This window comes from Solea senegalensis, linkage group LG3 (assembly GCF_019176455.1).
Source record: "Solea senegalensis isolate Sse05_10M linkage group LG3, IFAPA_SoseM_1, whole genome shotgun sequence".
Classification (NCBI taxonomy): domain Eukaryota; kingdom Metazoa; phylum Chordata; class Actinopteri; order Pleuronectiformes; family Soleidae; genus Solea; species Solea senegalensis.
Genome location: NC_058023.1, coordinates 3,569,720 through 3,595,255, shown reverse-complemented (window position 1 = coordinate 3,595,255; position 25,536 = coordinate 3,569,720). Strand labels below are relative to the sequence as shown.

Genomic DNA, 25,536 nt, shown 5'->3' with positions numbered 1-25,536 from the left:
ATGTTACACCTCCCCTTTGCAGCTGGGCTGCATCTGTAACGCTGTCGTCCACGCCGTAAAGAATCGGGGCCTGCATTAGTCCTGCGAGTGCTCAACCTCTTTCTCTGAACAAAACTCATTTTTATGTCTTTATAGGGAATTGTTACGTTCATAGATGACCATGAAGTGGGCGTCTGAGGGCCTTGGTTACAGATATATATATATATATCGAGGAAAATTACTGTTTATATGAAAGGGCGTATACATGTTCACCCCACAGTTCAGCATCATTTGCCGCATATCAGGCTTGATCCGCCCCCTTCTCAAATTTGCAGGAACAGCCAAGTCCAATATAGTGTGAGGGATTTATAAGCATCATATTGATATCAATGACTAAATTTGATCCTGTGTGATTTCTTTCTTTTTTTTATAACTGGCCTGCAAAAAAGTACAATAGAGAATTGGAACTAAAAACACATTTTTTTTAAGACACAATGATTTTCATCCCCCAGGAAAAGGAACAGGTAAAATAAATAAGCAAACAAATAATAAAAAAAAAGACCAAAACATACCAATATATACACACATGTACCTCTGTGATTTCTAATCATAGATGTCAATGTTATGTTTTGTCAATGAGTACTTGTTTGGTTCGTAAAATGTCAGAAGATATGAAAACCAAAATGATTCCGTTTCAGTTATTTCTTTGTTATTTGGAGCAAAGACACCAGAAAAGAATGCGGTTCCATCTGTCATCAGTTAAGATTTGTAAATTGCGTAAATTCGGGGTAAGATGCTAATGTTCACCTGCTTTTCCTGAAACATTCCCATGCTTTGTGAGTTCATCATGGCCTTGTAGGACAAAGGCTGTTGGAGGGAGTGAGTGGTGATGAGTGGGAAAACACCAGTAAGTGCAGATGTGGGAAACTCTGCAGGGTACTAGGGGGGTGAGAGGCAGTGGTTTGGGGATTGGGGCAGGGAGGGAGTAGATCTAACCCCTGCCTGCCTTCTGGCTGAGCCAATGGGCCATGGTAATTAGATCTGGCCAATGTGGGCCCTGGGCTCTGGCCTGGGGGCATATAAGGGGGGCCCCAGGGCAACAGACCCCTCATATCACTCAGAGGTCTCCTCTCTTTCTCACCCTACTCCTCTAGTCTGCCCTCATTCCTTCCTTTGGGTGCCCATCACGACATTCTTCAGTCTTCACTAAGCCATGGAGGTCTTCTCACCGTCCCAGGTCTACTACGACAGAGCTTGCGCCTCATCTCCAGACAGCCTGGAGTTCAACTCCAGCATGGACCTCGCCCTCTCAGAGGAGGACGAACACGTCCGTGTCCCCGGGGCGCCTCACCAGCCGGGCCACTGCCTTCAGTGGGCCTGCAAAGCCTGCAAGCGCAAGTCCAGCTTCGTCGACCGCCGGCGGGCCGCAACCATGCGGGAGCGCCGACGCCTGAAGAAAGTCAACCACGCTTTTGAAGCACTGCGGCGCTGCACCTCGGCCAACCCCAGCCAGCGCCTGCCCAAGGTGGAGATCCTCCGCAACGCCATCCAGTACATCGAAAGCCTCCAGGATCTGCTACGAGAGCAGGTGGAGAACTACTACGGCCTTCCGGTCGAGAGCGGCTCGGAGCCCGGGAGTCCGTTGTCCAGCTGCTCTGACGGCATGGTAAGACCTCTGACCCACAGCTGCAAACATCTGCTTATGGCTGTAAAAGAACATGTCCTTGAGAGAAATGAAGACTACTGCATGTGAGACAGGACTTCACCTTGTAGGAACTTAACTGGAAGGGCTGATTATGTTTGACAAATTGAATCCAAATGTGCCACGCAGTGTTAAAATTCAAAGTAAAACCTGGATTATAATGTGTTTCAATTGGACACTTTTTGTTCTTAAGGTGAAGAAAGGAACTATTTTTTTTATTCACTGACACAGGCAAAATGATAGAAAATAGTAGATGAAAAAGTGAGTAAAATGACCCAACACCTCAATTACAAGTCCTCTCCCTGCCATGTCATACCCATAATTCTTAAAAACAAACATCTCCGTTGTCCTACACATGTCTCTGTTCTCTGACGCTTATTATTACACATGAGATTGAGTTAGTTTTTCCCTCGACAAGACTCTGAAGGTGACCGTGTATCAGTTAATGCCGGACGGAGTAATCGCTTTCCCACCAGCGGACGCTTTATAGCCCCATTAAACCGAGCTAAATCCACCGTACTGACGTCTGGCGGGGAGGGAAAAAAAACCTTTCTTTTCTGCATTCCATCCTGACTGCATGTTCCTGCGCCACTGCCAGGATTTTCTGCAGATTTACTAGGAGAAAGTGTCATCTTGCACAAACTGGTGTTGCTTCCACTGATACAATCGATTGGCCACGCTCAGAGGAAGAGAGAGTCCACACAGACACACACACACATACACACACTCTCTGCCACTTCGGCTTTAAGGTGGATGTGAAATGAAGGAGCCCATAACTTTGGAATTCAGGATTTATTAGCCTGTCCAGTGTTTCATGACGGGCATTGGTTGTTTTGTGTTTTTGTTGTTGGCACTATCTCTTCCACTACATTTACATTTATAGACCAACACGTCACATTAGACGTGTCTTTTTTATCTTTTGCAAACGAGAATTGAAGGGTAACATTTTATGTTTCTCATGTCTTTCTAGGTTGGCAGCAACAGTCCAGTGTGGCAGCAGATGAACGCACATTACAGCAGCAGCTATTCGTACGCAAAGAACGGTAAGACGGGTTGATGTGCATTCTTGGCAAAAACGGTGTTTCAGAAAGTACAACAATTGCATGTTTGACTACATTTTTTAAATTGCATTTGTCTTTCCTCGTCTCTCAGAGAGTTTGGGTGGTAAAACAGCCGGAGCCTCGAGCCTCCAGTGTCTCTCCAGCATCGTGGACCGCCTGTCCTCCGTGGAGTCCAGCTGTGGACCGTCCGCTCACAGAGACACGACCACCTTCTCCCCCGGCAGCACCAGCGACTCGCAGCCGTGCACGCCGGAGAGTCCCGGGTCGGGACCGGTCTACCACGTCCTGTGAAAGATTTAAAAACGTTTCTATTGTACATGACAGTGTAAATATGTAATGTAAATCCCCATTTATTCTGTTATACCCAAATGAGACATATTTAATAATGACAGTTAAGTGATATGTGATGTTGCATTATTCCAACATTAAATGGTATTTATGCATTATTTCTTTACTTTATATATATATATATAAATATGTTGTTGCAAACATTAAATCTTTTTTACTTGTACAAAATGTGGAGATTTACTTTCTGGCTCAGTTTCTTTGTATTTTTTTATTTTAATGTCATTATTCAAATCCTTCACTGTAGGAGCTTGAATAAGAATTAGGATAAATAGAAAACCACACAGTTACAAAGTGCTTTATGGAAAATAGAAGCAATTAAAAGCTTTCAATTAAGGAATTATGGAATTTTTTACTGCTACTTTTACTAGTACTATTATTACTGCTACTAATTTATGTCGTGCTCAAGAAATGACAAAAAATATTGAATCTTCAGTTGGGGAATGATGACTCAGCACTCTCAACTAATAGAAAACCTTATTTATATAAAACACAGTGACTAAGGGCTTTATTTTAAACATAATTAGTGGAAATTAAAAAGCTGACAAGATGAGTAACACAGCATTATTAATAATAATAATTGTTAAATTTGTCTGAATATTGTAGGAGGAGATCGTTATAATAATGACAAAAGTAGAAAAACATTAAATAATGATAATAAACTAGTAGCACTTTTCAAAACACATTGAAAAAAGCAGTAAAATAAGAATCTGAAAGATCAGTATCATGATTTGAATAATTCCACAAAAAAAACAATGATTTAAAAAGAGGATAATGACAGACCTCCTCGGGTATTTTGTTCAACAGAGTGGGTAAATAATAAATAGAAGAATCATTAAAGAGATTGGTGTTTGCTGAAATAAATAAATAAATATGAATTTCAAACAAATCCTCATTAAAAAAGATCCAAAAAAACCCCCAACAAGCTCAGACTCACACCCATAATTACCGCCACAAACACGATTCATCATCGTGAGTTAAAGAAAATAAAATTAAAAATGACCTAATGTTGATTCATCACAGTTTAGTGTTTTTTTTTGCAGCCGTAAGATAAAAACAGCAGCAGCTCACATCCATCACTGCAGTTTTACACACTCGCCGCTATTTGCATAATAACAATAATAATAGTATTAATCAATACACGTCCCAGAGCGACTGGAGAAGTGTCTCCTGCTAACAAGGTGCGGACATGATCAGCTGATACTTACCAATCACCTGATCGATCGCACACAAAGAGAAGTGCTGCATGAGAGTCACAGCAGCCATGAAAATAAAGAAATATAACGTGTGTGTTCTTGTTTTTGTTGCCTTTTGAGGACCGTGAATAAGCACTACATTGTCAGGACCAGTCGCCCTCAAGGAGACTAAAACCTGGACCTAACCTTATTTCTGACGGAACTGGTTAATTTTAGGGTTAGAGTTAGACATTAACTAGTTATCGTTAAAGTTAGGGATAACACTTTGTCAAACTCAAGCAAGTTGGGGGACAAATATGTGGGAAATTATCTTGAAATCATAACACAGTTTTCTATCACAATAACAATATTTATGATAATATTTCACAGAATTTCAAAGTAAAAGTGTTTGTTATGATATGAAACGATATACAGTTCTCAATAAAAAAACATATTTATAATGCAAATCACTTACAATCATATTAAGTATTATATTCTGTCTATAACCTATAATCTAGCTACAGGTGGAGGAGGTCATGGGCCAGTTCTCAACATAACTTAATCCTTTATAAAGTCATTTAAATGGTCTAAATGAGTGGTTCTTAAACCTTTCATATCATAAACCACCTGATGATAGTGTTTACCAACTGGTTTATACAGTAGAACAGTATTTCTGATTTTCCACCAGAGGAAGAATTTGCGTACCACTGGTGGTACACATACCACAGTTTGAGAACCATGAATGCTGTGTGTGTGTCCATGTCTGTAGTAGGCTGTGAGGACCTGTTTCGATCCACACTTATCTTATTTTGTCTGGTCCTCTCAATCTAAAGGGGCTTTTTTGAGGGTTAAGACTTGGTTTTTTAGGGTTAAGGTTAAAGATAGGAGTTTGGTTAAGGGTTCAGCGTTAAGCCTATGAGTGTCCTCACAGAGAGTGCCGTACAAGAATGTGTGTGTGGCTGTTTGTTCTTTGCAGCCAAATGTGAGTCATCATTAACACTCCTGATTACACCATCAGCGCTCAGAGTTGGGAGCAAATGGCCTCTTATTGTACTTATATTGTGTGTGTGAACGTGTGTGTGTGTGTGTATGTGTGTGTGTGTGTGTGACGTCAGTCTTTGATCATGATGTCGTTATAATCTGTGTTTTTTTGAATAACATCATTGAAGAATCTCCTGTTGTTTCTTTTATGGCTATGGTTTTTTTGATTGAACGTTTTCTACTCTTCATATGTTCTGTTTATCTATCTATCTATCTATCTATCTATCTATCTATCTATTTATCTAGTATGTAGGTAGGTAGGTAGTAGACAGATGGATAGTTAAATCAAAAGATAAATAAAATGTATATACAGTTAAACAGGTGCATTATTTTTTATTATTCCAGCAGTAGTTTGTATTTCAGTTTATTCTGTCGCTGCTCACAAACACTCTGTGTGTGTGTCTCACTCTCTCTCTCTGTGTGTGTGTGTTTCTCTCTCTGATTCATGAGTTTGTTCCTCTGTGAGCCTCGAGCGTTCACACAAAACACTCCGAGGCTCCAAGGTCAAGCGTGGAATCAGGTAAAAATAAAGGTGTTATAGAGAAATAAATGAGAGTATTTGTTTGTGTTTGGACCTCCTCGGGAGAAAATTGACCCATTTATTGATAAATTAAGTCTGTAATTACTCAAAGAGCAGCGGAGCCACCACTGTAGTACTCCGGACGACCACAAGGGGGTGGTGTTTCTCATATTTTACCACACTTAAAATGGTCATTTTTATTTCTGTTTTGTTTTGGGGGTTTTTTGGGGGTCTTTATAACAATCAAACTCCAGGGAGTTATTTAATGATTATAGCCTCTGAATGAACATTATTATATTGCACCTTTAAGATTCATTCATTCACGAGGGGGAAAAAAACGAGATTGTAGAGAGTTTAGAGACTTGAATTTGACCTGAGGTAAAACTGTGAGCAGTTGATGATGATATATATAAAAAAAGGTTTATTTTGTTTATGAACCGTGAAATATCCTTCTCTACGCTTATAAGAATAAACAATTCTTAAAGTCTTCGGAGAAGATGTGAGAGGGCGATAAAGACATAATTGTGTTTTTTTATATATATAGTCACACGTTTATAGGGTTTTATTTTGTATTTCTCAGTGTTTTTGTGGTCACCTGGCATCCCCTCCAGTAGATGGCGCCCTAGGTGGCCTATGCTTGGACTGGGATGTTCTTACAGACCTTTTCCTCTCTTTAGAGATGGTTTCTTTTGTAATTCGTCTTCCGAAGCCTCTGTCATTCCCTTTACCTGCAGATGGAAGTCGACCACTGAGTCTTGACCTCAGGAGTTCTGTTGCTTTAAGGGTTGTGTCAGGGTGTCGCTGCTTGGTTTGAAAAAGTGATTGGCCACACCTGTTGAAACCAGGTGTTTCAACCAGGCTTTGGTCTCTAACCCTCTTATCTCCAGTGAAGGAGGCAGTGAACCTTAACTCTCAAGACATTTTGGACAATTCTCTGCTTCCAACTTTGTGGCAACAGTTTGAGAAAAAGGTCCTTTTCTACTCCAACATGACTGTGTCTCAATAACACAAAGCAAATCACTATAAAGACGTGGTTCGACTTTTGAGCTTGGTGTGGAAGGATTTCGCCGGCGTGACCGGGACGCACCTTCGGGACAAACTGGAACAGACATTGTGAGCCAGACCTTCTCGAATCTTGAGGTAAGACTTCCATGAAGAGTGGTGGAGATGTTATAGCTGGAAAATCTCCGTAAAGTCCTGTGAATTGTATTTGAATACGTCATTACACTTTTTACTTTCCGCAGTGAAGACAGCAGCGTCTCTGTTCACGGTCAAAGCCTTTTCAAAAATGACTTAAGCAATGGTGCGGTACCCACATATGTCTGTCCATCTGTGGTCAAAGTCATCTCGGGCAAGAGTCCTTCGATGACTTTGTCCGCAGAGAGACAGACAATCCTTGAGTTAATGGAGAGATTTGTGAGGGGATTAAAGTGTGCAGTGAAGAATGCAGCGCTGCCAGACCAGGTTTTCCCGTCTCAAAAAATAACAATGTGCCATCTGTTCACTGCAAAATGATTCATTTATTTATTCTTGCGTATTTGACCTTTGACATATAACCTACCAGTGAGGTACGTGTGTGTGTGTGTGTGTGTGTGTGGATTGTTATAAACTGCAAAATGAATCGCCCCTTTCCACGGATCAATAGCGTTGAATGTGAAAATCGATGTATTTTATTAAATAATCCAGTAAACAATTGTAAAGAACGGCCGTGGTGAAGGAAATCGATGCTCTAACCGCTCAGGACGGACACTCGAGACGGCGGTAAAGGGGACAAAGAAGGAAACGCCGACAACTGTGTCCACTGTACACAAGCACATAGATTTATTTATACAAATATATTATGTATAACAATTGCATATCAACATCTTGTTTGTCGTGTGTTTTTTTTTTGTTGTTTTTTTTCAATCTTTACGTTAAATACAGGAACATCAGCTTCAAAAATGCAAGTCAATTAAGAAAGAGTAAAAGATACAAAAAGAGATCGGCTTTATTTTGATGAGCGGGTGAACGAGTGAGTGAGTGACGGACAAAATATCCCATTGAACACGGTCACGTAACGCCAAGGTTTTTAGCGCTACGTGACCTCAATGCTAACAGGCTACTAAAGAAATGCAGCGTGTGGAATAATTTAGCAACGCTAAGACGACGCACGTGGATGAATCCTGGAAATGAGTCTCGACTTGAATTCAGCGACTTTTCATTCTGCTCAACCTCAATTTGGACAAAAAAAGAAGAAATTTCCAAGCCTACGAGAAATGATGTGCTTTGTGTTTGTGGGATAAAGAGAAGAAGAAGAAACAGCCGCAGCGGTAGTAAAGTGTGGTGGATCAAACAAAAAGAAAATAAGATGATACAGAAGAACCTCTTACAGAAAATTGAAAAAGAAAACACAAAGATAGAGATGATGAAGATACCGGAGCTCTAGGATTGTTTGGTAGAGAAACTGATTTTCTTTACAGGTAGAGAGGAAAAAAAATAAAAATAATAATGATGATAATAATAAGAAAAAAGGGTAGAACATTCAACACAATCTCATCGTAGCACACAATGATTGTCAGAACAGAACTGCGGGGAACCGACTCACATGACCCACTGTATGTGCTGTATTATACAACATACTATTATAGTTTTCTTTTAAATAATCTCAAATCATTATAATCTTAGCACAAACAATAACATAATACTCCGTAACAGAAGATAAAACTTTACCATAAAATATCTCTCATCTCATAAACTTTACGATAGAAAAAAATAAACGTGAATTTAGCACTATTTGACATTCATGTCGCGTTTCTGAACTAATAATCAATTCCGAATCATCGCAGTTATTGCACACGAGTTGTACACGCCACCTGTAAATCAATAATGATCTCGTCAAGAGGACACATTTGGACTCAGAAGCTGCCTGACGATGCTTTAGACCCACTTTGCTTTACAGTGTTTTCACATTTGTAAACCAATCGCACGAAACTACTGCACCTACTGAACGGGCGGAGGCTCGGAAATTGTAGCGTTGTAAAAACCGAAGAATGTGTGTTGTCTTATTGCTAAATCTAAAAGAAAATGTTCTTGCTACAGTATAGGAGGTGTAAAAAAGAGCGAAGTTAATCGTTGGTCATTCGTACAGAGACACAAGCACCAGTTGAGGAATCAAATAGAAACACCACTGTACAAATGATACTGGGGGAAAAAAAATGGTGTCAGCAATCATACATGGATGACCGTAAACGAAAGGGAAAAAAACAACACATAAAGGGCAACAATCGGGAGAAGAACGACCTACAAAAGGAAATAGAAACGGAACGACGTTCAGCGCCAGCCTCCCTCTAAGCACCAGTTTTTGTGGCTCTCTTAGTTTTCTTTTCTCAGTAATTGGTGGAACACTGGAAGCAAGAGAGACTGTAAGTAAAAGAGTCTTTTACTCGGTCGAGTTTCTGTCCTCCGGCCGCGACAGAGAGTTTCCTTAGGGACCTTCGACACAAACGGATGGTCTTTGCGGATCCAACATGTCCGCTCGCCCCTTCACTTCTTCTTCTTCTTCTGGAGCAACCTGTGTGCGCAGGGATCATAGAGAAGGAGAAACAATCTGAGAGCAAAGCCTCGAAGGTATGCTGGCAGTTTGGTCAAAAGATTTTACCGATGTCAATGATGCCCCAACGTCAGACGTGTCATAGCTCTACCAGGGGCTCTACAACACTTCTACGTCTACTCGGACTTACAATCTGAGTAACTTCAGCTCTGGTTGTTGTGTTCCAGGAATCACTCGTGTGTTTTGGACGCAAATACTACTCGAAATGCATAAAACTTTGACATTTTAGAGCCCCCCAAAACTGTGAAGTTTGAAAATCAGGGTGCCAACACCTTCGTTGACACACATTCAAATACTTTTCAATGACTTTCCCGGGACCAATTCCCTCAAAGTCAAAGGCCAGATGTGCTGACAGAGTTCAGAACGGAGGACAACTTGCAATAGCCGCTTCATCCATGATGGCCTCTCTTCTGACCATTTCAAGGCCCACTTTTTAATCCCATCATGCTAACCACATGTCATTTGGACCACATTGTATGTTTAGTGGCTTTTGTGGATCCGTATTGGTTTTCCGGGACACCCTTCCTGGGTTTGTCGGTCTGTGTTTTCCGCTGAGCTTTAGCCGAGTGGGTTCCCGCTCCTCCCCGCACGCACCTGTTCCTCATCTTTCATCTAAACTCGCCTCCCGAAGCATTCAATGACCAGTCTGATTACCACGTCTTGCGCCAGAACATTGTCTAATCTCGTAGAAATCTCACCTTGGGCCAAACTCACTTCTTTCTTTTAATGGTCCGGGATTATCTGTGCAACTCGGGTTTGTCATGCTCAGCCAAGTGCCTGTCCACACTTGATGGAAATCCTCTAGAACTTCTTTTGTCTGCTCTCCTGGAATCCCCTCTCTTGAAAAACTGCTCTCCGCTCTGCTTTAGCCATCCAAGTGTTCCGCTTGTCCAGAACAGAGGCTGCTCTTTAGATTATCATCTCACGGTTTAAAATCATTGTCAAAAGTCTCAATTGAGATACATTTACAAAAACTGGCATCTATTAAAATTAGTAAATGTGTGTGTGTGGAGGAGGAAAGGACACCCGGGAGTGCTTGAGAGTAAGATTAATGCGTTTGGCCGCCAAACCCAATCTCGGCAATCGGCATGTCAGCATTGATAAAACATGATCCCTGCTCTGTTCCCTGTCTGAAGCTCCCACCACCAACACACTGTTACAAGCTCTCAAATATCTTCCAAAGCTGCCTCGCGCCAAGTGCAAGACGAGAGACATGCTTGGCGGGATTTCAGATCAAATGGGCAGTGCCACGGAGATCTTGGACACATGCCCACCAGCCAGTTCATCAGGGGAAATCTAATCTCACGATAAATCTGGGAGGAATTAGGCATGGCATGGTGTGATTTCACTTCCATGGTTTGATTAGTGGCCTGCCTTGCTTTTAAATTCCACTCAGAAAACGTGTATCTTTGCTTTGGTTTTGACAGCATAAGCTAACTAAGCACCTGCTTAGGGCCTCCATGATGATAACATCACCCACGCCAAGGTATGGCATTGTTAAAGGTTTATTGTCTTATACCTCGTGCCATTTTTTTGAATACTAAGTGAAAATCAACACAAGACCACTCTTTTGAGATTAAGACAGATTAAGGCTGAGATTGAGATTGAGATTAAGATTAAGGCTGACTTTGGGATGCAACTGTGCAGAATTCCCACAGAAGCATTGTGTAGTTTACTTGGCATTATAAAGGGTCCCAAAATCCAGATTTTGTCCCATGCAGGCTTGGGCCGGCCCTGTTGTGCCCGCATAGCAAACTACCATAACCACCCAATGCTTTGTTTACTTTAACCACTGCCTTTTCGGTCAACACAACTTTTGTGCCAGATCGAACTAAATTCTCCTTTCATTCTTGACCTTGTTCTTCATCCACCAAAATCTCGAGTTTCCAACTTTGATTTCTACCAAATTATTACTAGTTCATCCATGATTCCAATTGAATGTCTGATCCAAATCGGAGGAAATTACCTCAAAGTGTTCCTGAGACATTGCATTCAAATTAAATTAAATTCACCTCAAGCTCGCTGTCGCTTTGACCTTAAACCATCAACCACCAAATTCTGTTCCATTCATCTGCGAGTGCAAATGAAAGTTTTAAGTCAGACAAATACAACCCACTGTCTGTCCACAGGTGTAGTGTTTATAGTAAACCATTTAAACTAAAGTAAGAATATGCTTCATATTAACAGAACAGGCCAAATATAGACTACATTTCATCTTTACCAAAAACCCTGCAATAAATGACACGGATTAAACATAATCTTTTTAAAGATTCGTAAAAGATGCAGCTGGATTTTCTGCCTGGAGGTCTAAGCCCTGAGGCTGTGCACATGCTCGTATGAAAAAGGTAATATCGGAAGTCCCTCTCTTTCCTCTGGTTTTTGTTTTATAACATCCATGTCTTAAAATAGCGCACACCTCTAATCCAAAATGAAATTCACATGAAAAAGTAAATCCATTTTGAAGCTCAAAGATAATCTGAGCTCGTCTCAATTTGACCTCCGTCAGCCGTTCAGGCTGGGAGATAAAATAAAGCAATAATTCATGACGTTCAGGGTTTCACAGTGGTTTTAGATCAAATAACAGTCCAGTATTAGTTTATCTGGAGTCAATAGTGTTTTAGACACTATAACATTTCAACTTGAACAACTCAACTGTGCTCCCTGTTTGTTTGTCAGCAAAGATCCGTCACTAACACTAGCCAAGTGCACAGATAGTCATAACAAGTGGATATTGAACATAATGCGTGTTGTGTACAATCAATTTAGCAATCGTAATATATGCGCATAATCTCATACAAATCTAATAACTTCACCTCTAAAAGCCATTTATGATGCAAATTGTATGAAACTATAATATCGCAGGCTCACAAACACAGGTTGGATACTTCAGCATTCCAAAAAATGCATTTAAAACTTTATTTTTAAGATAATTTAATGGTAATTTTGCTTTATATTTGACAGGATGGATCTTTTGGCTAACTTCCTGTCTGTTGCTGCCGTTAGCAATAGCCTCCTTTATGAACATCAGTGATAGCTGACAGATTATAGAGCTATTTACCAAGTATTTCATTGACAACAGCGTTAAGTGTGATAAAGGGAAAGAAAGAGAGACATCAAAGGGCTGCAAGTTGGAATTTAAACCTACGGTGAGTAAAAATAATCCTCAAAACATGGGGTTAGCTAGCTCTACCGTGTTAGTATCACTTTTTTAAGACTTGTTGTAGCCAGACATTTTTGTTAGCTAAGCTTAGCATCTATAAGGAAACTGCTATCCAGAGGTAAGCTACAAAGCAGCACTATTCACTTTTTAAGAGTTTTTCACAGCCAACTGTTTGTTAGCTTGGCTTAGCATGGAGCAAACTGCAAGACTCAAAACAAATCAATGAAGTCAGCAAACACATTTGAGTTTGAATGAGTGCAAGGACAAGGTTTGGGCTCAGGAAATAAATTGTTAGTTTTTCTCCTTTAAATTGAATCATTTTAAACAGTGAACGCTTGTCCAGCAATAAATGATTACATATTTAAAGTACGTTGAATTATTGCAATTCTGGATTTCTTTGACACTGTTTATGTTTATGTTATTTCCATTTTATTTTTTTTGTTTTTATGGTTTCTATCCACATATTTATTTATTTTTTTTTAAATTAGTTTCAGTTGTTTTAGACGTATCTTATCGCCTCTTGTCAACTTCGATGCCTTTTGTTTATTATTCTGTAGAGCACTTTGGTCCACTTTGTGGTAGTTTTAAAGTGCTACAAATGAAGTTGGATTAGATTGGATTATCTCTAAAACCGCCAAAAGCAACCAAAACACAGAGCGAGGATGTAGTCAAGTGTGTCAACTAATGTTACCAGTGTGCCAAGTTCTGCTAGAAGTTCAGGAGCCTGAGCATCAGCTCATGTTTTTGAAAAATGACAGAAATAATGTGACGTTTTAAATAAAAATGCTTAGTGCTATGTTAAATATGTTGATCACCTTATTATTTTGTTTCACATTTTAAAGCAGTCTCTCACAGCAGTTGTTAATAGCTCTTGGCATGTGTTTAATGAAGAAAAAGTGATTATGTTCAAAGAAGCATGACTCTGCGCCCCCCCGCCCAGCCCCCGTCACCCTTGAAGCCATGAAGCGCCTCACCTACGACATGTGGTTCTGCTGCGAGGCCAGGTTCTGCTGCTGCTGCTGTTGCATGAGGAGCTGCTGCTGCTGGCGTCGCCGGGCCGTGCGCAGCTTCTCGAAGCGCGCCTCCATCTCCTCCAGCACCTTGGGCGTGTAGCGGACCACGAGCTTCACACTGTCCTTGGCAGCCTTCAGCAGCTCCACCGCTTTCTCGTGATGCTCGCCCTCCACGCTCTGCAGGAGGGTAAGAGACTGTTTTACCATGTTTCGTAGTAATAGTAACCCGACGGTGCTCCATTTCCCAGTCCTGAGTCATCTCATGTATAAATGCACTGTTATTTATGTCTCCACGCTGGGTGAAGATGTGTTTCTGTTCCTTATGCAAGACAAGGCAGCACTTTGATCTCAGCAGCTCTCCACGTGTCGGACACGTAACGACACACTGCCTCATTTTATAATAAATAAATATTTCAGTTTTTCTGGGCAGGATTAGATCATAAAAAGAGACGGATACATTTATCTAGACTCTCTCCACATGCGAGGCTGAGAAACTGAAGTATGCCTGGACTCAGGCTGCGTATAAAAGAGAGTGAAGTCGTTTGTATGGCAAAGTGAAGCCTAATCCTGGTCCTGAGGACCCACTGCGCTGCTTGTTTTAGGAGTTTCAAATAAATGGGTCGTTATCAGGTTTCTGCAGAGCTTGATGATCAGTGTGTGTCAGAGCAGGGAAACATCTCAAACATGCAGGACAGTGGGTACCAGGGACCAGGATTGCGAGACCCTGGACGAAGTAGCATATACAGTCTACGGTTGGACGTACCACGCCGTTGACGGACAAGAGCTGGTCCCCTCGCTTTAGGCCCCCTTGTCTCTCTGCCACACCTCCGGGAATGATGCGGGAGATGTAGATTGGCGAGTTCTGCTCTTTGCCGCCCATCACGTTGAAGCCCAGGCCTTCCTCCGTCTTGGGCAGCTCCACCACCCGCGGGTGAGAGTGACCCTCGCTGGCTGCGAAGGCCGCGACTGTGGCCTGGGGGAGGAGAGAGCAGATAAGGGCTCGGAGACTGAGCACGAAACAGTAAATCGTCGTCCAAAAGAAATATTCCTTTACACAAATTTTTGCAAGCGGGGATACAAAGTGTCTTGCGTCGCCATCCATCACCTTTGAGACTATTGTCCCTGAAAACAACACATGGCTGAAGTAGCACAAGGCCGAGCAGCTACGAGGAAAAACAAACTGTGACCATAAAACTGGATTTGGAAGAAGAATATGTTGGAAATCGGGGGAAAAAAAAAGAAATTAGGTACAAGACTATGTATGTAATTTATCTAAGGGTGAGGGAACTACACATCCCATAAACAATTACAAAGGACCCCAGTGCTTCTTCTTGAATTTATGTTCTCGGAGTTTTACGGCAGTTGGCATCGGTGATGTTGCCTTTTTTTTTCCACCTCTTGAATTTATCTTTGTTGTTAATACGTTACAGTATGTCGTAGTTCGTGTCAAGCGTGTTAGAAATGCACGTCTGCTCCTGCACTTAGCGCGATCGCGCCATTATCCGTCTTCATTACACACGTTGGAAATCTCATTGATTTCAATTTTTTTTAAAAGGCGCGCCGGCGCTCCATCTTCTCATTCCAGCATTGACAACTACAGCCGAGCGTTGGGATTAAGTCAGGTCGGGGACGTTTCGACGTTCCTCAGCAACGCGGATTAAACGCATCCAAAGCAAGCGCTGTAGCGGGAGCAGCTCTGGATCTCCACGTGCTGGTTGGAGTTGCTTTGAAGCGCAAGTCAAGCTCCAAAGCTCCTGCTCTAATGGCAAATGGACAGAGGCGCCGCAGACACTCTGCCACAGGTGCTTTGCTGTCATGGGATGAGCAAAACTGAGGATAAAAATAAAAAAAAGGAAAGAAGAGGAGCGGTTTGTGTCTTTTGCAGTATGCACATGCATTTTCAAACTTAATCTCTTCTCTTTTACGGCCTGTTTTATGACGGTTACTGTACTGTGTCAACTTCCACTCCCTGGCTTCCTTGCCTCCCTGTCCTCCTTTCCTTTCTCTGCTCCCGCCTCCTCCTCCCTGCCCGCGCCTCTCTCTGCGCGATGCTGTGTGGAGTTGCAGTTCTTCAGCATGCACGGCGTCGCCTCCCGGCGCCTCACAGCACATCGACCTTCACAACTTTATCTGTGTTTCTGCGAATGAAAAAGCAATCTGGCAGATGGCCGCCACCTTCCAAAGACAGGAGGCATTTTAAATGTTGCCACGGGATACGAGATGCTGCACTGTATGAATATGACTCCACATATCTCTAGCCATTTGATCATCAGCCTCCCTTCCCCCCGCACACGCGGCCTCATACTCCCCATCTCTATTAAGATCAGTATTAAGAGCCTTTGGCCAGGACTTAGAGGCTAAATTAATCTCGTTAATGAAGCAATCAAAGAGGAGAGAGTTGCTCATGTGAAATAGAAACCTCGATTGTTGGGAGATTTGCCGTCTCATTAAGTGAACACTCAAGTGTTGGAGGAACAGGAGAGTCGTCAGATGTTTCACTTATTTCGTCATTATTGCCTCTGCTGCTACTACCGCCGCCACAATACACACCTCTTTCACATTGACTGTGTGTGACACTGATGGGATGCGATTCACGCCGCGGATTGGTTTTAAGAATATCTCGACTAGAGAATAAAAAAAAAGAGAGAGAGAGACCCCAGTTCTCCCTGGTAAACATTCTCCCAAAACTAAGCCATCTTGGACCATTAGCCGCGTGGTTAATTACCCAGGAAATGCAAATTCTGCTACAGATTTTTTTTTGGGGCTGTAACTTCTGTAAGTTTGGTGCGAAAGAGAAGAAAAGCTGATGGGAGTTTTAAAGCTGCTTAAATCACGTCTTCATGGTTTTTCGAGCTTAGTCACAGCGTTTTTTTTGTAGAGGAGAAATTGCTGTACTTAAGTCATAAATAAAGGTTTCTTTTCTTTCCCTCAGATCAGACAAAGGTATCCAGCTGATTAATAGCAGGGGATGTATTAACACATCAGAGATCAATAATATGCTTTTAAGATATATATTTTTTTTTTATCAATAATTATAGTGATGAATGATTGATATTTGCTCCTGGGTTTAAATTTAGTAATTTGTATTTTTAAGCTGCCTTATGTGCGGAAAACCCCACCACTAATTACTAAGAATGGCAACATGGGAAATAAGCTAACCTAGCTCGGTTCAAATCACCTGAGTTTTCCTCTTAAACCTTCAATAATATGTTTCTAAAATGAACACACAAATAAAATTAAAATGTATAAACAACTAGGATTTTCCTCCGTGTCCTAGCTTAAGCGACTGAGTAATAAAGATGGCGCTAGAGCTTTGTAGCCTAGCTTAAACACAACGTAGCTAGGATACAGCTAGCTTCAATGGCTTTGCTTCAAAATGTAACAAATATATTTTTAATTTTGTGAGCTTTATATTTGCTAGGTGGTGTAATTTTGAAGTTTGGACACAGCTAGGCTAGCTATTTCTTCTGCATCCCTATTGTTATGCTAATTGAACACACCTTGTTAAAATTGCTCGTTAAATACACAGATATAGAGGTCGTGATCTCCTATTTTCTTCAAGAAAATCACAAGTAGCTTTATCTAAGAAAATTGAACGACTACTTTTACGATATGTTTGTTCTGCAGAATAATCAGAAAGTCTGTCAGCAGAGCCAATAAAAGAGAAAAGAGCTGGTCAGCGAGAAGCCACAAAGGAAGTGCTATCATCATCTATCTTCCCGCATCTCATCGTCCTCCTGCTCTTCACATGAAAGCTTTCCCTCTTTGTTGTCGTTCATAAAAGCCTGAGCCTCTAACAGACGAGATCCTTCCTTCATCTCGTTTGCACGGCAGAATTAGCCCAGTGCATTAGGCTCTACATCCGTGTCACAGCAAACCGTCTCACTTCTGATGTTTTCAACATGTTGTGATACTTTCAAAAATGCAGACAACTACAGAACGTATATGAATGACCATCTATCTCTTGTGTACGCATGGTTTTTAAGTTCTCAGATTCACAGGCTTTTGACTAAAGGCCAATTAATAAATCCATTTATATCTATCAAAGACGGACACCGGACATCGCGGGTGCAGTATAGAGTAAATCATCCAGTCAGTCAGGAAAACGACAACCTTTCATCGGCAACACCAATGCGACGGCTCCACAGCCGCGAAATAACCTCTTCAATGGTCGCCATGTTTGAGAGACACACGGAGGTACAGTACGTAGGGTAGCGATGGAGATAGCGGACGTGAAACGGACAAAAACGCAGCATACATGGGCCTTAACCACAATCTGTTTCTTTGTTTTCTTGTTAACTAACCTCATGTTCAAAGCTGCAGCAATCAAATTGCATGTATGCTCAATGAATGAATGAATGAATGAATGGATGTTTTTTTGTAAGACACAAAGCAACAACAACGGACACCATGATGACACTCTGGTAGCTACCAAGAGCCCCCTACAATATGTTGGGTGTTTCGGTACGGGAAAGTGTGACTGCTTGCCTTAGCAACCTTAGCTCTACATGCTTGTTGTTGTTCTTCTTCTTCTTCATCTAATAATTTCCAGCAGGCTATTCTTCAACTTCTTCATTACACGTTGAAGATCTTCACCAAGTTCTTATCGTGTGTTTAGAACGTCTTGCTTACAAAAGTCCATTTGGGTGCACTTGAGTTCCATCCATCCATCCATCCGTCCATCCTTCTTTCTATTGTTCTGCCCTCAGTCGTCGTCTTCTTCTTTACGTCCTTGCACTTCATCAGTTGCTCTTCTACACAGCCATTAATTCACACGGCCGGCTTGGGTTTAATTGGATGAGCTTTCATCAAGACCATAGACAGAGAGAGGTTCTTCCAATTTAAAAAATAAATAAATAAAAGGCACTCACTTATTATAACTTAATCACACAGACACACGCTCAATGAGGGCCATTAGCAAAGTAGGACGAGAACATACTTTGTTAATTCCACGCGGATTCTGTCAATAGAACAAATGGGAATAATATAATTGGGGCCACTGTGATTAACCGGTCGTCTTTAAATCATTAATAACAGTTGTCACTGGCCAAACTTTATATATATATTTTTTTAAAAAAGCTTCCCTTACCTTCGCCGTGGCTCTCGCCTGGTATTCTGGACAGCCGTTCACGGTGATTGTTTCGTGCATGTACTGGTAAACCTGAAAGACATGTGACAGAGTGACGGGTCATTGGATTAATATGGATTATTTATTTTTCCACTGTCAATCGGTCGTGTCCCCTCAAAACTGTCCATTTCTGGAACGTCAGAGATGACTGACTGGTTGTCATACAACACCTCATGCACTCGCTGCAACAATGAGTTTGACGGTTACCCCATCGCGCCTTTTTTAATCTATCAGGGCCCGAGCCACGAATGGCAAGAGCCAAAATGGCTTATCGCTCAGGTAAAAACAGGCAAAATTAAGTTCCACCGAATTTCCCCAAACTTGGTGGGAAGATGTTATGGACCAAGACGAACAAAACAGTCGACCATAACCATGTCCTCAACGCAACAAGAAGTCGGCCATTTGGACGTCCATTTTGGCGATTGGCACCCTACGTAAATGAGCGAACTAGGGTTGTAGCGACATAAAAGGTTATTTATATATTCTTACTCTACTTCTTATTTATTTTGTATATCATTATTGTTGCCCTTTCATTTTTCAACTATTTAATTCACCTGTTTTGATTGACACGTAACGGGAGACAGTGAAACAATGGAAAACAATGGGTTTGACATAAAAACGTGTCTTTCTCACCGTTTACCAGTTAAAAGCAAACCTTTCATATGTTCTACAGCGGCCAAAATGGTCACGCAGAAGCTGAATACACAACCAAAGAATAGAATAGAATCCTTTCAGGCAAACAAAGGCCACTGTAATTCCCCCGACGTGTCTCCGATTGTAACAAGCAGAGCTATAATTAATACTTAAACAACTTGACCTTTAACGCAATTCAATTCAATTTCAAATAATAATAATAATACAATGTTTTTAGGCTTGTGCAGACATGGAGTTCAGAAAGTCTGCGGGACAGACAAACAGAAATACTTCACTGCTGGACCTGAGCTGCAGCCCGAGTGGTGGCTCGCTTTGCGTCCAGGAGGGTGAAAAACAACGTTTTCTGCTCTTTCGCGCAGGCCGAGGGAAATCGATGCCGACAGCTGACCTTTGCCGGCTTCAGACGTGTCGTGTAAAAAGCACTTACGTTCAGAGAAGTGAGAGAGAAGACGACGGGATGGAAAAGCAGGAGGAGATTCTGAATTCATGACAATAACTTGGAACTATAACGCTTATAACCTCTGTATAGGTTTTAACATAGTCGTTGGAAAAAACAGCCATAAGACGGCAATAAACTAAATATATATAAAGCTAAAAATAAGGCATATATTAACATGCACGGTCTCTCCTGGAGAACACATGCAACTCTTGCGTCTCTCATGTCAGTCGTCTCTCATCGCGGTTACACTCCTGCCTGCACTGCAAACGCCGCTTGTCCTGCAGAGGTCTTTTAAATTCCCTGTCAAGCCTCTATTTATTTTTTATTTCTCTCTTTGGCAGACGTGTTCAAAGCAGCGATGCCTTCAGTCTGGCCTCACCCTCACGCTTCCTTCCTTCCTGCGTCATCAAACAAAGAAACCTGGGTGAACACACACACACACACACACACACACACACACACACGACACTTGAACTGAGAGAATAAAAACAATAATAGAAAGGAAGAGCGAGTCAGAGTCGGCCGCACTGACGTGACAGTGAACCCCCGTGTTGAGAAAAACCAATGGGTGTCGTTTCATCCTGACGCTGACAAGAAAATAAGAATATACTGCGGAACCACCAGGGGGCGACTCCACTGGTTACAAAAATGAGCTTCTAAGTTTTCGCACAAAGTTGTCCATCCTCTCTTAGACCAGAACTCTGCAAGTCTGGTTGATTTTTCTCTACGGAGCTCCCCCTACAGTTTCGGAGGACATGCTTTTAAGTAAACATCTATCCGTCCATCGCCTGCATCTTTATCCTCACTCTTGTAAGAACTCACAGCTGAGAGTTTGTCTTTTGCGCTAAGAGACCAGTAGGGGGCAGTGGAGACAACCCCCCCCAATCGCTCTGTAACGAGCCACTTCACCACACCATCAAATTGACTCTGGAGTTAGTTCTGGGAGTCCAAGTCGACAGGATTTTACTTTTCCATGAAAGGACTCTGAAGGAAAATGAGCTTCTAACTAATTCCGACTTGATTTACGATGTCTGTAAACGTTCCCCTGAGGATTTAAAGCCTCGATCACTAGTTTTAGGGTCTTCTGCAGCAGAACGTGATGAAGTTTAAAGTAACTATCGTCCTCGGCTTTCTGTTTTCCTCTGGAGTCCGAGAGACAAAAGATCAGATGAAGGGGGAACGAGAAGTCATCGCGACTTCAAATTCAGTTGGAGACAGCTCTCCCCACAATGACTCTGAAGTGGTTAAATTAAATCCTGCATAGGAGTTCATGGATCGGCTCAAATCTTTTACTTTCATATATTAAAACAACAACAACCAAACACAGTCTATTAGGATAATTGAAAATCTCCACTGGAGTGTAAAATCAGTCGCTCTGGTTTTTTTCCTCCCCCGCTGTGTTCGTCAAACGAGACTCAGCGAATTCCCTCTCTCCATCATTTCCAGCTGGTTAGCGCTTTCCACTCGTCGTGTCCTTCCTTCCTTACTTCCCTTCCTTCCCCATTTGTAAAGGCTGATTGACCCTGACAACTGTTTTCCCGCAGTGGAGACGAACGCAGGGACGCGAGACTCGTCCAGCTCATCTGACTCTGTCTCTGTTTGTCCAAACTCCTGCTGAACGGCCTCTTTCATCTCTCTCTCTCTCTCGGAGAAAAGGTCACTGTGATAATGAAGTGAAACGACACGGACATGAGTGTTTGACGAGAGGGCGGCACCTAAAATATGCACAATTTCTGCGTAAAATTATGCAAAAACGATGTTTTTTGTTTCTTTCCAACACTCTTTAAATCCCAATAATGTTTACCGTTGTATTCGTTTAATGACGTCATCCACTTTGGCTTTGTCGCTGAAAAATCATCATAAATAATAACCTTCGAAATAAAATCCTCCACGATCCATTAGTCCTGTCAATATTTCACAATAAAAGCCCAATTGAAAAGACACAAATGGACGCCTAGAGTACGCTAGAGTGCTTTTACTTTGAAACAGGTACATTATGTCATGAAAACTAAGTCTTTCGTTGCTGTTGCGATGAGTTGAGCGACCTCTAGTGGCCGGAGCTGGTGTGAAATCACCCTGAATGTTGGTTTTTAACAATCTCTCCATACAGGATTTCTACGTCATACCTCCGCCGGCCCTATAAAGTATACAAAAGATACTTTCAAATATTCTATTCTATTCTATTCTAATTACATTAAAAGTATAATGTAATTTGAATCCTCTCTCTGTAGGAGAGCTTCCTGGACTAACATTAACTTTGTTAGAGGAGAAATTTGGAGGACGCGCGGAGAAAATGAAAAACCTGAGAACTTTTCTAAGACTCTAAAAGTCTTTGTAAACTCCAAACACTTCCAACAGGGAGTGAAAGATTTTTTTTACGGATCTTTTGGTACGACGTACGGAGAGCGTAAAGTGGCTGAAAATTGGACGGAAACACCACTTTGACTGTGAGAAAAAGTGTTTGAGAGACGCTGCTCTGCGGGACGGACAGATTGCACATAAAGAAAATCAACCTTCTGGCTGTTACTGCCGCCATATTCACAGCAGGCGTGTACATCAGGGCACTCGGCCCCCCCACCCCACCCCCACCCCAATTCCGCTGCTAAATAACAGTCAGACTCTGTCGCTAGCCGGAGCCAGCACTTTTCTGCAGGTCCTCTCTCAGCAACGGTCACCCCAAACCTGTAATTGACCACCACAGTCGGTTTCCCTAGTGACACTCAGCAGCAGCGGCGGCAGCGGCAGCAGCAGCAGCAGCAGCAGCAGCAGCAGCAGCAGCTCATTGTCATTGCACACGAGTGACCGTGGCAGTGTCAGGATGTACCAGGCTTCACTGGGCCGACCAGAGCACAGCTCGACCCCCGCGAGCGGAAAGGACTGAGGCTTCCTTCATTATGGGTTTGATGTGATGTAACAGCCGGTTGTTTAAAAAAATGACTGCAGTCCTTACGAAATAAAACCTTCTGCTGAAACCGTGACGACAAAGTGTGGCTACACCTTTCGGTTATTTTCTTGATCAATTGAGTACGGCAACACGTCAGAAAATGTTGAAAAACGGTGTTTACCAAACCTCGAAATTTTTTGTTTGTTTGTTTAATGGAGCAAAGAAACCAGAAAATATTCACAATTCAAGAAGCTGAAAAATCAGAAGCACTCAACGTGATTATCAAAACAGTTTGAAATTCGTTTAGCCATTAAATAATTGTTGCAGCCCTGTCCAATCTAATAATAATACTAAATTCAAGGAGAGTAAATTGGAATATGCTAAGATTACAGCTTACAGCACATCAAAATCCAAATGGCAAAATAAATCATGTTTAACATTTCCGGTGATGTAACTTTTGCGCCCCCCTGCAGTTAAACCGGTTGAAGTCTTAATATTTTAAGACCCGCAGAGACTTTAAATCCAGACTCACAACCCACCTGTGTAAAGTACTCTCTGTACTTCCTCTCCATTGTCTGTTATCTGTTTGTTTTTGTACACTGCAAAAAATGAAAATCTGTACGTACGTAATTGACTTGACTTCATTGTATTTATCCAATCACTTACTTAATAAGGCTGAAGATTTGACTTGTTTTTAAGAAAACTTAACTTAAGTGCCACTTTCTGGCAGATAATTTTGCCTGAAACAAGTAGTTTTCCCTTAATAGAGGCATTTTTTTGCAGTGTAAAGTGTAAATAAAATGTATTATTATTGTTATGTTTGAATATTGGAATTATATGAGTTCTTAGGCTGATTCTGGCTGTTTCAATTCAATTCCAACAACTTTATTTGTCCATCAGGGGGACAATTCAAGCTCCATAGAGCAGCTGTCCACAACAGAAAAAGTCAACTAAGCGCTGATGAGTTATAAATAAAAGACAAAAGTAAAAAGAATAACATACAAGTAGTATTTAGATACTTCTTAAATGCTCCATGTAAGAAAGAAATCATTAAAACTGAATCACTTTCCGTTTGTGGACATGGGAACGTCGTCATTTCCAGGTTTTATCGACATTTTCTGATCTTTTATGGACCAATTCATCTGGAAACTAATCAACAGATGAATCAGTTATGAAAAATAATCGTTAGCTGCCGCTCTAGCACATGAGTTTGAGATCATAAAGATTACATTACGTGATTCTCACAGTTTTTTTAAATTCATTTCAGCGTAAAAAAAGTGGCACAAATTTGCCTTTTACATCAGTTTTTAATCAAAACCCATTTTTCCCTCCTCAAATAATAACTCTAAAGTGCTTCAGTGTCTTGTGTTTAGCATGCACAGCCTCTCTCCTCTCTCTATCACCTGTCATGCAAACGCCGTAAAACAAACCTCCCTTTTATCGCCAAACTTCAAAATGACCAACAACGACGCCCCCCCCACACCTTTTTTGTTTACCCCCTATAAATATTGAAGCCGCGCGGGAAGTGTCCGACTGAGTTTTTAGAACCAGAGAATCTGGAGTTGGTCATTAAAAAAAAGGTGTGATATGTACGCGGCGCTAAAAACCATGTCCCGCTCTGATTTACGACTCCATCTCGCCGCAGGAAACAAAGCGCGGCTCCTCTCGCTGACAGACTGATTAGGTCGGTTAATTGTCCGCTTTCGTTCCAGGACAAATTACATGTTCACTTTGTTTACAATTAACTCCCGACGTCGAGGCCGCAGTCGTGGCATCTGTCATCTGTTTCCCCTAACTCGTAACTCGTAACGAACGCCTGTCACCGGCGGACGGTTCAGTGTCTCACAGCAGACAGGACGGCGGAACGCGGACGAGTTGTTGTGAACGGTGTCACGGCGAGTCAGCGCTCGCTCCTGATGAATGGCGATGAAAGGATGACGGAGTGGCGGAGTCTTGTGGTGTGAGTTTTTTGTCTCTCTTGGACCCAAACTCCACCAACAGATGACGGAGCTGAGGCTTTATATAGAAAGGTGTGAATCTCACAGCAGCAAAAGGAGAAGAAGCGAAAAAGACTATGAGTGACGACGGCGAGTCCGTCCTGGACGACAGCAGCAGCTGTGACTCACCTCTCTGATGGCTGTGCAGAATTCACTCTGAAGGACTTTCTTCAGAGACTGGAGCTTGTGGCCGGGGACATCGCCCGACTCCTGCAGCTTCTCCAGCAGCTCGATAGCCCTCGCAACATCTGGAGGAACCAAGCAGAGAGAAAGAGAACTGGCATGAGAATGAGGAGGAAACGTGATTGAAGTGATGTTTGAATGTGACCCGAGTTCTCAAACTTTAGGACGTGTACCGCCAATGGTACAGAAATGCAGAAATTCTACTGTGTATACCAGAGACACCATAATCTCGACCTCTGAGGCGATGAGCTACTTCAGCCCAAAGAACACTCCTACGGCGTTATATCAGCTGTACCTAATAAAGTGGCCAGTCACTGTGCCGGTGTTAGGTTTAAATTAAAAAAAAAAAATCTCCATTCAATTGCATTAAGGGCACAGCCATGATAAATGTGCTGGAGGTAATCAATAGGCAGGATAATGGAAATAGACTGAGTGGAGGCCGGCGGTCACAAGACCGATCGAGACCATGGATCCGTTTCACTGGCTCCACTCCCACGCATGACAACAAAGAAGAGAACAGAAGTGGGAACAAAGTCGGAACGAAGGGTTCGCACTTTTAATTACGAGTGGACGCGATCAACAACATTCAAAGCTGCGCTGTGCAATGTTTAAATATAACGTAAAACTGTTGTCAATCAGCTCCACAGGGCTCAGAGTCGGTGACGT

The 25,536-nt window shown here is 42.0% G+C and overlaps 2 protein-coding genes across 4 annotated transcripts in view; one reads left to right on the top strand and one right to left on the bottom strand.

Annotated features, from left to right (window-relative positions):
* The first annotated feature begins 1,015 nt into the window (after positions 1-1,015).
* On the top strand, positions 1,016-3,090 carry myf5 (myogenic factor 5). Its single transcript, XM_044020682.1, has 3 exons — positions 1,016-1,645; positions 2,652-2,724; positions 2,834-3,090. The coding sequence occupies exons 1-3, from the start codon at positions 1,193-1,195 to the stop codon at positions 3,031-3,033; spliced, it is 726 nt and encodes a 241-aa protein (XP_043876617.1). The 5' UTR covers positions 1,016-1,192; the 3' UTR covers positions 3,034-3,090.
* lin7a (lin-7 homolog A (C. elegans)) overlaps positions 2,459-25,536 on the bottom strand; it is a 41,123-nt gene continuing 18,045 nt past the window's right edge. The window contains exons 2-6 of one of the 3 annotated variants that reach the window (XM_044020689.1): positions 24,817-24,935; positions 18,675-18,746; positions 14,349-14,558; positions 13,547-13,762; positions 2,459-3,027 (exon numbers count right to left, since the gene is read on the bottom strand). In XM_044020689.1, coding sequence (XP_043876624.1) covers positions 13,547-13,762; positions 14,349-14,558; positions 18,675-18,746; positions 24,817-24,935 — 617 coding nt within the window. In that variant the 3' untranslated portion in view covers positions 2,459-3,027. Of the gene's footprint in view, positions 3,028-7,620; positions 9,374-13,546; positions 13,763-14,348; positions 14,559-18,674; positions 18,747-24,816; positions 24,936-25,536 lie in introns of those variants that run through there. The other 2 variants (XM_044020688.1, XM_044020686.1) reach the window with 2 other exon arrangements.